The sequence below is a fragment of the Mirounga leonina genome, unplaced genomic scaffold, assembly GCF_011800145.1.
Source record: "Mirounga leonina isolate KUSES-001 unplaced genomic scaffold, KU_Mleo_1.0 Mir_168, whole genome shotgun sequence".
NCBI lineage: Eukaryota > Metazoa > Chordata > Mammalia > Carnivora > Phocidae > Mirounga > Mirounga leonina.
In genome coordinates this window covers 69,538,573-69,551,888 of record NW_023270426.1, presented here as the reverse complement: position 1 = coordinate 69,551,888, position 13,316 = coordinate 69,538,573, and the positions used below count along the sequence as shown (strand labels likewise).

The window sequence follows — 13,316 nt, the reverse complement described above, 5'->3', positions numbered from 1 at the left end:
TGTGGTTTTCACACAATACTGCCTCTGACAAGGGAGCATCTGATAAGACAAAAAAGTGTGACAGTATGACAACTACAGATTTCACTGGTCTTACTCTGTAACCTGTTATCCAATAATAGCTGACTTGATAGAATGGTGTCATGACTTGGTACCCTCAACAGTTTTTTGGTGGAATCTTTAAGTTTTCTATATTTAGGATCATGTCATCTTCAGAGACAGTTTTACTCATTCCTTTCTGATTTGAATGCCTTTATTTATTTTTCTTGACCAATTGATCTGGCTAGTACATCCAGTGCTGTGTTGACTAAATGTGGGCATCCTTCTCCTGCTTCTGATCTTACTTTGTCATATATGGTCTTTATTATGTTGATGTGTGTTTCCTTTAAACTCAATTTGTTGAGAGTTTTTATTATGAATGAATGCTGAAGTTGTCAAATGATTTTCTACATCAATTGACAGAATCCTATGATTTTTATCTTTCATTTTGTTCATGTGGTGTATCACATTGATTGATATGCAGATACTGAACCATCCTTGCATGCCTGGAATAAATTCCACTTGATCATGGTGTATGATTCTTTTAATGTATTGTTAAATTCATTTTCCTAATATTTTGTTGAGGATTTTTGAAACTGTGCTCATCAGGGATATTGGCTTGAAATTTTCTTCTAGTGTCCTTGTCTGGTTTTAGTTGTACATATAAATGTAATGTCCAATTTCAATTTATTTTTTATTTTTTTATTTTTTTAAAAAAGATTTTATTTATTTGACAGAGAGAGACACAGCGAGAGAGGGAACACAAGCAGGGGGAGTGGGAGAGGGAGAAGAAGGCTTCCCACTGAGCAGGGAGCCCAATATGGGACTCGATCCCAGGACCTGGGATCATGACCTGAGCTGAAGGCAGATGCTTAACGACTGAAGTATGGTAACAGTGATATATATAATATATATATAATATATTATTATAATGATACAATTATCCATTATTATTTTAGATATTATAATATATTATATTATATTACATTATATTATATTATATATAGTTAGCAAAGATTCTGAATACTTAGTGCTAGCTAATTTACAGTAAAAAGACAAAAACTTTTGAAGACTATAATTAGAATAACTTTCTTTTTTCCTTTTTAAATTTAAATTCAATTAACATATAATATATTATTAGTTTCAGAAGTAGAGTTCAGTGATTCATCAGTCTTATATAATACCCAGTGCTCATTACATCACGTGCCCTCCTTAATGTCCATCACCCAGTTACCCCATCCCCCCCAACCCCTTCCCCTCCAGCAACCCTCAGTTTGTTTCCTGTGATTAAGAGTCTCTTATGGTTTGTCTCCCTCTCTGATTTCATCTTGTTTTATTTTTCCCTCCCTTCCCCTATGATCCTTTGTTTCTTAAATTCCACATATGAGTGAGATCCTATGATAATTGTGTTTCTCTGATTGACTTATTTCACTTAGCCAAATACCCTCTAGACCTAGCCAAATACCATCCACATCATTGCAAATGGCAAGATATCATTTTTTTGATGACTGAGTACTATTCCATTGTGTGTGTGTGTATATGTGTGTGTGTCTGTATATATATATATATATATATATATATATCACATCTTCTTTTATCCATTCATCCGTCAATGGACATCTGGGCTCTTTCCATAGTTTGACTATTGTGGACATTGCTGTTATAAGCATTGGGGTGCAGGTGCCCCTTCGGATCACTACATTTATATCTTTGAGGTAAATTTCTAGTAGTGCAATTGCTGGGTCATAGAGTAACTCTATGTTCAACTTTTTGAGGAACTTCCATACTGTTTTCCAGAGTGGCTGCACTAGCTTGCATTTCCACCAACTGTGTAAGAGGGTGCCCCTTTCTCCTCATCCTTGCCAACATCTATTTTTTCCTGACTTGTTAATTTTAGCCATTCTGACCAGTGTGAGGGGCTATCTCATTGTGGTTTTGATTTGTATTTCCTTGATGCCAAGTGATGTTGAACATTTTTTCATATGTCTGTTGGCCATTTATAGGTCTTCTTTGGAGAAATGTCTGTTCATGTCATCTGCCCATTTCTTGATTTGTTCTATGGGTGTTGAGTTTGATAAGTTCTTCATAGATTTCGGATACTAGCCCTTTATCTGATATATCATTTGTAAATATCTTCGCCCATTCTGTCGGTTGTCTTTTGGTTTTATTGACTGTTTCCTTTGCTATGCAGAAGCTTTTTATCTTGATGAAGTCCCCATAGTTCATTTTTGCCTTTGGTTCCCTTGCCTTTGGAGACGTGTCTCACAAAAAGTTGCTGCAGCTGAGGTGAAAGAGGTTGCTGCCTGCATTCTCCTCTAGGATTTTGATGGATTCCTGTCTCACATTTAGGTCTTTCATCCCTTTGAGTCTGTTTTTGTGTATGGTATAAGAAAATGGTCCAGTTTCATTCTTCTGCATGTGGCTGTCCAACATTTACAGCACCATTTGTTGAAGAGACTATCTTTTTTCCATTGGATATTCTTTCCTGCTTTGTCAAAATTAGTTGATCATAGAGTTGAGGGTCCATTTCTGGGTTTTCTATTCTGTTCCATGGATCTGTGTGTCTGTTTTTATGCCAGTACCATACTGTCTTGATGATCACAGCTTTGTAATAGAGCTTGAAGTCTGGAATTGTGATGCCCCCAGCTTTGGTTTTCTTTTTCAACATTCCTTTGGCTATTCAGGTTCTTTTCTGGTTCTATACAAATATTCAAATTATTTGTTCCAGCTCTGTGAAAGAAGTTGATAGTATTTTGATAGGGATTGCTTTAAATGTATACATTGCTCTAGGTAGCCTAGACATTTTCACAATATTTGTTCTTCCAATCCGTGAGCATGGAACGTTTTTCCATTTCTTAGTGTCTTCAATTTTTTTCATGAGTGTTCTATAGTATTCTGAGTACAGATCCTTTGCCTCGTTGGTTAGGTTTATTCCTAGGTATCTTATAATTTTTGGTGCAATTGTGAATGGGATCGACTCCTTAATTTCTCTTCTGTTTCATTGATAGTGTTTAAAAATGCAACTGATTTCTCTGATTTTATGTCCTGCCACTTCTCTGAATTCCTATATGAGTTCTAGAAATTTTTTGGTGGAGTCTTTGTTTTTTCCACATAATGTATCATGTCATCTGTGAAGAGTGAGAGTTTGACTTCTTTGCTGATTTAGATGCCTTTTACTTCTTTTTGTTGTGTGATTGCTGAGGCTAGGATTTCTAGTAATATGTTGAACAACAGTGGTGAGAGTAAACATCCCTGCTGTGTTCCTGACCTTAGGGGAAAAGCTCTCAGTTTTTTCCCATTGAGAATGATATTTGCTGTAGTCTTTTTGCATATGGCTTTTATGATATTGAGGTATGTTCCCTCTCTCCCTACGCTTTGAAGATTTTTTTTTTCACTTTGAAGATTTTTAATCAAGAAAGGATGTGTACACTGTCAAATGCTTTTTCTGCATCTATTGAGGGGATCACACAATTGTTGTCCTTTCTTTTATTAATGTAGTGTATCACATTGATTGATTTGCAGATGTTGAATCACCCTTGCAGCCCAGGAATAAATCCCACTTGGTCATGGTGAATAATACTTTTAATGTACTGTTGAATCCTATTGGCTAGTATCTTGGTGAAAATTTTTGCATCCATGTTCATCAGGGATATTGGTCTGTAATTCTCCTTTTTGGTGGGGTCTTGTCTGGTTTTACGATCAAGGCAATGCTGGCCTCATAGAAAGAGTTTGGAAGTTTTCCTACCATTTCTATTTTTTGAAACAGCTTCAGAAAAGTTAGTATTAATTTTTTTAAAATCTTTGGTAGAATTCACCTGGGAAGCCATCCATCCCTGGACTCTGCTTTGTTGGGATTTTTTTTTTTTTTTAAATTTTTTTTTTTTTTTGCTCACGCACGAGAGAGAGAGAGAGAGAGAGAGAGAGAGAGAGAGAGAGAGAGAGAGAGAGAAAGCAGAGCAGGGGGAGCTGCAGGCAGAGGGAGAAGCAGGCTACCTGCTGAGTGAGGAGCCGAATTCGGTACTCGATCCCAGGACCCTGAGATCATGACCTGAGCCAAAGGTAGACACTTAAATGACTGAGCCAGCCAGGTGTCTCTGTTGGGAGATTTTTGATTACTGCTTCAATTTCCTTGCTGGTTATGGATCTGTTCATATTTTCTATTTATTCCTGTTTCAGTTTTGGTAGTTTATATGTTTCTAGGAATGCATCCATTTCTTCCAGATTGCCTAATTTGTTGCCATATAGTTGCTCATAATATGTTCTTTTTTAAAAGATTTTATTTATTTATTTGACAGAGAGAGAGACAGTGAGAGAGGGAATACAAGCAGGGAGAGCGGGAGAGGGAGAAGCAGGTTTCCTGCAGGGAGCCTGACACGGACCCTGGGATCATGACCTGAGCTGAAGGCAGATGCTTAACAACTGAGCCACCCAGATGCCCCCATAATATGTTCTTATAATTGTTTGTATTTCTTCAGTGGTGGTTGTGATCTCTTCTCTTTCATTCATGATTTTATTTATTTGGGTCCTTTCTCTTTTCTTTTTGATAAGTCTGGCCAGGGGTTTATTGATCTTATCAATTCTTTCAAAGAACCAGCTCCTAATTTCATTGATCTGTTCTACTATTTTTTTTGGTTTCTATTTCATTGATTTCTGCTCTAATCTTTATTAATTCTCTTCTCCTGCTAGGTTTAGGCTTTATTTGCTCTCCAGCTCCTTTAGGTATAAGTTTAGGTGGTGTATTTGAGACCTTTCTTGTTTCTTGAGAAAGGCTTGTATTGCTATATACTTCCTTCTTAGGACCGCCTTTGCTACATCTCAAAGGATTTGAATAGTTGAGTTTTCATTTTCATTTGTTTCCATGAATTTTTTAAATTCTCCTTTAATTTCCTGGTTGACCCCTTCATTCTTTAGTAGGATGCTCTTTAACCTCCATGTATTTGAGTTCTTTCCAAATTTCCTCTTGTGACTGAGTTGAAATTTCAAAGCACAGTGGTCTGAAAATATGCAGGAAATGATCGCAAACTTTTGGTACTGGTTGAGACCTGATTTGTGATCCAGTATGTGATCTATTCTGGAGAATATTCCATGTGCACTTAAGAAGAATGTGTATGATGTTGCTTTAGGATGGAATGCTCTGAAAATATCTGTGAAGTCCATCTGGTCCAATGTGTCATTCAAAGTCCTTGTTTCCTTGTTGATCTTCTGCTTAGATGATTTGTCCATTGCAGTAGGTGGAGTGTTATAGTACCTTACTATTATTGTATTATCATCAATATGTTTCTTTAACTTTGTTATTGATTGGTTTATATAATTGACTGCTCCCATGTTAGGGGCATAAATATTTACAATTGTTAGATCTTCTTGTTGGATAGACTCTTTTTTTTTTTAAATTTATTTATTTGAGAGAGAGAATGAGATAGAGAGAGCATGAGAGTGGGGAGGGTCAGAGGGAGAAGCAGACTCCCTGCTGAGCAGGGAGCCTGATGCGGGACTTGATCCTGGGACTCCAGGATCATGACCTGAGCCGAAGGCAGTCGCTTAACCAACTGAGCACCTCTGGATAGACTTCTTTACTTATGATCTAGTGTCCTTCCTCATCTCTTATTACAGTCTTTGGTTTAAAATCTAATTTGTCTGATATAAGGATTGCCACCCAGCCTTGTTTTGATGTCCATTAGCATAGTAAATGGTTTTCCACCCCTTCACTTTCAATCTGGAGGTGTCTTGGGTCTAAAATGAGTCTCTTGCAGGAAACATATCTATGGATCTTGCTTTCTTATCCATCTGATACCCTGTGTCTTTTGATTGGAACTTTTAGCCCATTTTACATTCAGAGTAACTACTGAAAGATATGAATTTAGTGTCATTGTATTACCTGTAAACTCAGTGTTTCTGTATATTCTCTCTGTTCTTTTTTGGTCTATGTTACTTTTGGGCCCTCTCTTCGGTTAAAGGATCCCCTTTAATATTTCTTGCTGGTTTAGTGATCACAAATTCTTTTGGTTTCTGTTTGTTCTGGAAGCTTTTTACCTTCCTTCTATTTTGAATGACAGCCTTGCTGGATAAAGTATTCTTGGCTGCATATTTTTCTCACTTAGCATCCTGAATATATCACACCAGTCCTTTCTGGCCTGCCAGGTCTCTTTGGATAGCTGTTCTGCCGGTCTAATGTTTCTACCCTTGTAGGTTAAGGACCTCTTGTCCTGAGCTTTCAGGATTTTTTCTTTGTCTCTGAGATTTGCAAGCTTCACTGTTGTATGTTGAGGTGTTGACCTATTTTTACTGATTTTGAGGGGGGTTCTCTTTGCCTCCTGGACTTGAATATTTGTTTCCTTCCTCAGATTAATTATGTTCTCAGCTATAATTTGCTCAAATATACCTTCTGCCCCCACCCTTTCCTCTTCTTCTAGGATCCCAATTATTCTAATATTGTTTCTCTTTATGGTATCACTTATCTCTCAAATTCTCCCCTTATGATCCAGTAGTTGAGTTTCTCTCTTTTTCTCATTTCCTTATTCTCCATCATTTTTCTTCTGTATCACAAATTCTTCTGCTTCATTTAACCTAACAGTTGGTGCCTCCATTTTTTATTGCATCTCATTAATACCCTTTTTTATTTTGACTTGATTAAATTTTAGTTCTTTTATTTCTCCAGAAAAGGATTCTCCTTGTTGAAAATATTCCACTAAGTTTATTCCTAGTAATTTAAAGTATTTTTGTTAGTATTGTGCATGGAATCTTTATATTATTAGATTTCTTAATTATTTCTAGTAGGAGAAAAATCTATTGATATATAGGGCATTGTATTTAATTCTGCTTATATTTTGTGTTTTTCTTTGTTCTTTGCTTACACTTTTAGTTAATTTCCTCAGTCTTCTTGGTTATCAATTATTTACACATATTTAATAATGTAGCATAATGCACATGGTTACACTACATAGCTGGATTCAAAAGCAAAAGGAGAAAAAAAGAAAATTTCTAAATATTATAGTCAGTGAGGCAACACGTAGCCCTAGTGACAATCTAGAGTTGAAACTCCTTGTGCATAACATGTTCAGATGTGTATACCTATTGGATAATGGAATTCAAGATTGCAGCCTTGTAGCATTGCAAGTTGGAACTTGACCCCCTGAATAATGTAGTAATGGATAAAGGGCTGTCCCACTAATGAATAAAACGGAATATTCTCCACATTCTATGAAAGGCAAGGTCTATATGCAAGCTCCTCACCAGGTCTCTGTTGACAACAGAATTTCCTGTGAGAAACCAGCACCTTCAAAACTGGTTCTTGAGTATGTAGGTATTTTTCCCACAACAGATGGTTGGACAAGGTGTTAGATATCTGTGGAACTGAAGACAGTGGTAGCTATATGGTAATGAACACCCCAAATCTTCTCCCTAAATGATACAAAATAACTTCACAACTATGAAAATTTTCCCAAGATCATGGCCTTAGCATGACTGAAGACAAAGAACGCTGAAACTGCAAAATGAACAGTGAGTAAAAAGAGAAAATCAACAAACCCAGCACAGGATCCTTCCCATTCCCATCCCACCCTGCTTACAGCAAAGTCTGCAAAGGCAGACCAAGAAAAACTGCTGTAAGAGGAAAGACAAAGCCTAACAAAGGGTCCTGTGGGTGATTAGGTATGATCACTAGAAGGGTAATTGACATTCGATCTCAGTTGAGTCCGAGAAGGAACTATAAGAAGGAGATTTCCACATATAGGTGATTTAAAGGGTCAGATGCCAGATAAAGGGTTAGTTGTGTACCTTAAAGGGCCAGGCTTGCCCTAAAGGGTGTGCATGATTTAAAGGGGCAGGAATGATTTTAAAGGAGAGGTGAGATTTAAAGGGATAGTCTTCCAAACACATGGCTTCTAATGGTGAAAAAAGTCAAAAAGAACAAAGAATTACTTTTGCCACCTGAGTGGACATGGTAAAAGAAAGAAAAGGGAAAAATTTAGAATCCTGCAGGATAAAAGAAAACTACATAATTGGAGGACTCACAATCAGCAAAACAAAGCGATAGGGACAAATTAACAGAAAATGTTCCATCTCTCTCTTTCTTTCTTTCTGTTTGATTATGGCATTGTTGTAATGAAATACACAATGTTAAAATTTTTAATTTTTTCTCTGTTAAAGTGTTGAAGACAGTGATGTGATTCAAAGCTGGCTGCAGGATTGGTGGATTTATTTTGGTTTGGTTTCACTTATTGCATGGTCTACATTAATACCATTGTCATGCTTCCCACACAGTGTACGAGGTGACTATAAAAATATAATTCATTTAATTAAAAGACGATAGATTCCTCGGCCCCACCCCCATCTCCCAGTGTCAGAATATGGCTGAACTACATTTCTTTTTGTCATGGAGATATGGTGACATATGCTAGTGTTATTTGAGCAAATGAAGCTGGATCTGGTCAAATATTATTTTATTTATGTGCCAGATTTTCATTAGTATGTATTCTGCTTCTTGTCATTTTTTTAAAATGCTAGAGTTCATAACTTGTCTTTAAAAAGAAACGTGTTTAAATCTATTTACCTAGCATTATTTAATACATGTACTACCTGAAAGAATTATTGTAAGATAAAATAATAAGTACTAAACTTCTTTTGAAAACACTGAAAAATAACATGTAACATTAGAGAAATCAAATACTTTCCTAACGGTAGTACATTTTATTGTCACAAAATATTTTTAGCAATGTCAAATATTACTCTTTTACGTTTTAGGGCTGTGCTGTCAAATACTATAGTCACTTGCCACATGTGGCTATTTAAATTTCAAATTAAATTAAAATTAGAAACCCATTTACTCAGTCACAGGAGCTACATTTCTAGTATTAATAGCTACATATAGCTCATGGCTACAGTATTGGACAGTACAGATATGGAAAATTTTCATTATCATAGAATGTTCTTTATGAGAGCACTGTTTTAGGAGAATGTGGTTTTACTTAATTAGATTGACTTTAGCTTGTTCACAAATAGCTCACTTGTCATTTCAAGAACAACTGGGTTTATTAAGATGTGTGCATATATTTGTATATGTGTTTTAATTATTCAAACATGTCACAAGATTCTTTTACTTGTTATCATATAGGTACAGCAAGGAGAAAAGCTGAGAAGCGTAAACAGCCTCATCCATTTGATGGAAAGATTAAAGATCAGGAATTTGGAATTAGTATCAAGGATTTATTTGCTAGTATTTGGGTAAAGTAAAATATTTTACATGAACAAGCCAAATAAGTTGACCTGTAGTGGATTTAAGAAAATAACGATAAAGTGTTCAACTGAAATCTGAGTGGGACTTTTGAAGTCTTAATTAACTTAGTCATTTTATAGATAATGGAAAATAAGACCTTACCTAAGTGGCATTTCCAGGAACATGGCTTGTATCAGAGGATGGTACTAGTATTTTCCTTCTATTTCTTTTAATTTTACTTTTGTGTTATTTTTGTTCTTTCCATGAAGAAATGCATAAGACATTTAATGAAATGACTTATAAGTATTAACATTTTTTTATTATGTTTAAATGACTTAGCAGAGAACTCTAAAAGTTAGCAAGTATTCTTGCAAACATCATATTTTATGGAAAATATATCAATATCAAATAGAGAAGAAACCTTTGCTTCTCTAGGTGAGAAACAAGGCCTACAATACAGACAGAGTGGGGTTTAAAAACCCAACTTCTTTTTTAAGAATTTTTAAGATTTTCTTTATTTATTTGAGAAAGAAAGAGAGAGATTGTGTGAGTACAAGCAGGGGGAGGGGCAGAGGGGGAGGAGCAGAAGGGGGTGCAGAGGAAAAGAATCTCAAGCCTACTCCACGCTCAGTGTGGAGTGGGCCGTGGAGCTTGATCCCACGACCCTGAGATTATTACCAAAGCTGAAACCAAGAATCAGATGCTCAACTGACTGAGCCACCCCGGCGCCCTGAAAAAAACCCAGCTTCTAAATAGTGATTCTGTATTCAATTTGCTTCCTCTTCTCTTTTTCATAATTTTATCCTTTATGTTGTGGGCAGAATCGCATTGAAGATATAATACTAACACCCATGCCTTTATGGAGCTATGTTCTTATGTGGGTCTCATATCTTAAAAAATACAGATTAACAATGAATCATGGATCACTACATCAAAAACTAATGATGTATTATATGGTGACTAACATAACATAATAAAATAAAATAAAATAAAATAAAATAAAATAAAATAATGCAGATTAAAAACAAGTGATTAACAATTGTGTAGAGAAAATTCCATGTAAAATGTACTTTAGATATGGGTCAAAGTAGGCTTCACCAAACAGGGAGCATTTAAGTGGAAAACCCTAAAGCAAGAGAAGGAATTATGAATGGTCATTAAGAAAATTCCAGGCATAAGAGACACATGTGGAAACACCTTGAGGCAGCAAAGTTTTGGCAATATTCAGTTTAGAGAAGACTTGTATGTTTAAAGCGTAGTTGATTGGTGGGGAGAGTGAAAGAAAGTTGAACAAAGAATAAGAACAATAACTCTCCATAGCTCTCAGAATATAATGGGTTAAAAATATATTTTAAAAGAATAAAAATAGAAAGCTTGGAAATTAGGGAAATAAATCAGGGAAAAGAAAAAAAAAACAGTGAAATTAAGACTGGCTAGAAGCAGGTAAGGAATAAGATTTTATAGGAGAAAACTGTTTTTAAATGTATGCAGCAGAGATATCAACACTTTTACCTTCTTTTTCTTCATCTCATGCTTAAGTCTCATATCTTATTAACAGAGAAGGCATTTATATACTAGAACTCCAGTGAACAAAGAATTGTCAATGAATATTATGATATGAAAGAACTTTTTTTTTTAAGATTTTATTTATTTATTTGACAGAGAGAGAGAAAGTGGAAGCCGGGGGAGTGGGAGAGGAAGAAGCAGGTTCCCTGCTTGAGCAGGGAGCCCAATGCAGGGCTCGATCCCAGGACGCTGGGATCATGACCCGAGCCGAAGGCAGACGCTTAACCACTGAGCCACCCAGGCACCCCAAAAGAACTTTTTGAACTGTAAAGGACCAATTGAATTTAAAGTGTTATTCATTACTTGTGTGACTAGAAATGGATGACAGACTATATCAAAGGAAGCTAGTGTCTAAATTATTTAGATATTATCCCATATTTACATTGGTAGTCAAAATATTGAATTTTCTTTGAAAGCAGGTGAATTACTATCATAGAAACTAGAATCAATATACATTTGACAGAAGTAATATGATTTTTTAAGATATATTTACTACTTGTATTTATGTCAGGACATCATGTACTATTTTCAGTCTCTGAGTTGTCTACTAGGTGTGATGAAATATATTGGTGTTTGTAGAAGCAGAGTAAGTGAAATTTCAGAATAGAGGCCTGAAACATTTTTAAACTTGAAAAAGCAGCATTTTCTAGGTGATATATTTTACTCTTATTGACAGATTTAATAAAGATAACCATCACTTATTTTCTATGGCTAATTATAGATGTTCTTCATGAGGAACCAAGACCAGAGCAAGGGAGAAGTTAAATGATCAAGTAAAACACTTGAGAAATTGGAAGTTTATTGATACCCTCTTCAACTTATATTTTCCTCCTATTTGTCTGTAGACACCAAGGCCTTTTACTGGCAGGATCATTGTCTACTGTCATGCTACCTTGATTAGGGTAGGAAGTAGATTAATGCTTCTACCACATGAAAGAAAAAGTTCCATAATTGATTGGGACACTATGCACCCCATCTTCAATGAACCTTGGTTGGGCGTTTAGGAGCTCTTTCCTTCCTGCAACATTCCTCTGCATCAGTTTCCTCATTAACATTTGTTTCCCACTGCTACTTGAACCCTGTCCTGTATCTTGGTCTACTTGTCTATGTCCACTATACTGTTTACTTTATATTTTGCTGATCCTGTCCTTATTTCAGACTCTTACTAAGGAAGTATATGCCAGAATACAAATGGTTGGTTACCATTTGAATCCAACCATACCTCCCAGACCTGCATGAATCTCCACTGGTGTGGTAAAGACCATGATTTTAGACAAACTCTGTGATGGAGTAGGGCTGAGAGCCACAGTGCTACAAGAAATGACTGTTGCATGAAATTATCTGCTACTGTGCAGAACTAATTTGATTTCTCCTTTTCTTTTTCAACACCTACCATAATTAAGCCTGATTTTATTACATAAAATCCCTTGAATACTGGTTTTATGTCTGGCCTTTTTCTTTGCCTCCCATATTTACATTTAAGAAAAAAATAGATTTTTTTTAAAAAGAGGAAAGCCTGGACATTTTTTCGGAAAGGTCTGTTGTATTCTGAGTGTTTGCTATGCTCACAGTTTCTTTCTAAGTAAAGTGCCCATAGCCCTTTCTGAATAAAGTGCCCAGAAGTGTTTCTTTGTGCATGAGTTGACATGCTCTATATGCTGTAGTTCCAATGTCCTAGTTAAAACTAGGTCTGGGATCAGAACTTGAACCTAAGATAGCAATCCTTAGATTTCCCAAAAACCTATTAAATAGCTTGAGAAAATATCCAATAGGGAGATCTGCTATAAACTGACCAGTTAATTTCTCTTTCTTGGGAGAGTATATATAGGAGAAAGGCTGGGAAACTTAAATGACACAGGTTTAATAAACTGACATAGAGAAAATGAGTGTGCAAAGGCCATTGAGATAGAGAAGCAAATGGAGAGACAATATAGTGAGTGGCTATAATAGAAGTAGATAATAGGCCCAATAAGCTGACAGAAAGAAGCTGAATATCCGGGCCTTTGTAGTAATTAAGACAAAGCAATGGAAGGCCCACTAGAGAGCAGACCTGATAAGCTGCCATTTGCTTCTGAATCTTTTTCTGTTTCTTAATGAGTGCTGAATTATTCAACTACTTAGAAAGTGTTTTTGGCTTTCTTACTTTACTGTGTAACATTATAATAGGTTTCATCAACTGGATTAACCTATGAGTCTGTTCATTTTAACTCTAAAGAGTCCAAACACAAAAATTATCTAGTGCAGTGGTTCTTAGTGTAGCTCCTAGGCCATCATCATCATCATCATCATCATCATCATCATCATCATCATCATTGCCTGGGAATTTGTTAAAAATGCAAATTCTTGGGCCCTGTTGTAAACCTACTGAATCAGAAACTCTGAAAGTAGGACCTGGCAATCTGTGTTTTACACCATCCAAATGATTCAAAGCACACTATAATTTGCAAACAACAAATCTCATAATCTAGTGTGACTCTCTTATCAATTATGAAAATGATGTGTA

At 35.8% G+C, this 13,316-nt stretch overlaps 1 protein-coding gene across 1 annotated transcript in view; it reads left to right on the top strand.

Annotated features, from left to right (window-relative positions):
* The window catches only part of SLCO6A1 (solute carrier organic anion transporter family member 6A1), a 98,109-nt gene that overhangs the window by 14,100 nt on the left and 70,693 nt on the right, over positions 1 to 13,316 (top strand). The window contains exons 5-6 of the mRNA XM_035015077.1: positions 8,182 to 8,303; positions 9,146 to 9,255. Of these exons, the coding sequence (XP_034870968.1) occupies positions 8,182 to 8,303; positions 9,146 to 9,255 (232 nt within the window). The remainder of the gene's footprint in view (positions 1 to 8,181; positions 8,304 to 9,145; positions 9,256 to 13,316) is intronic.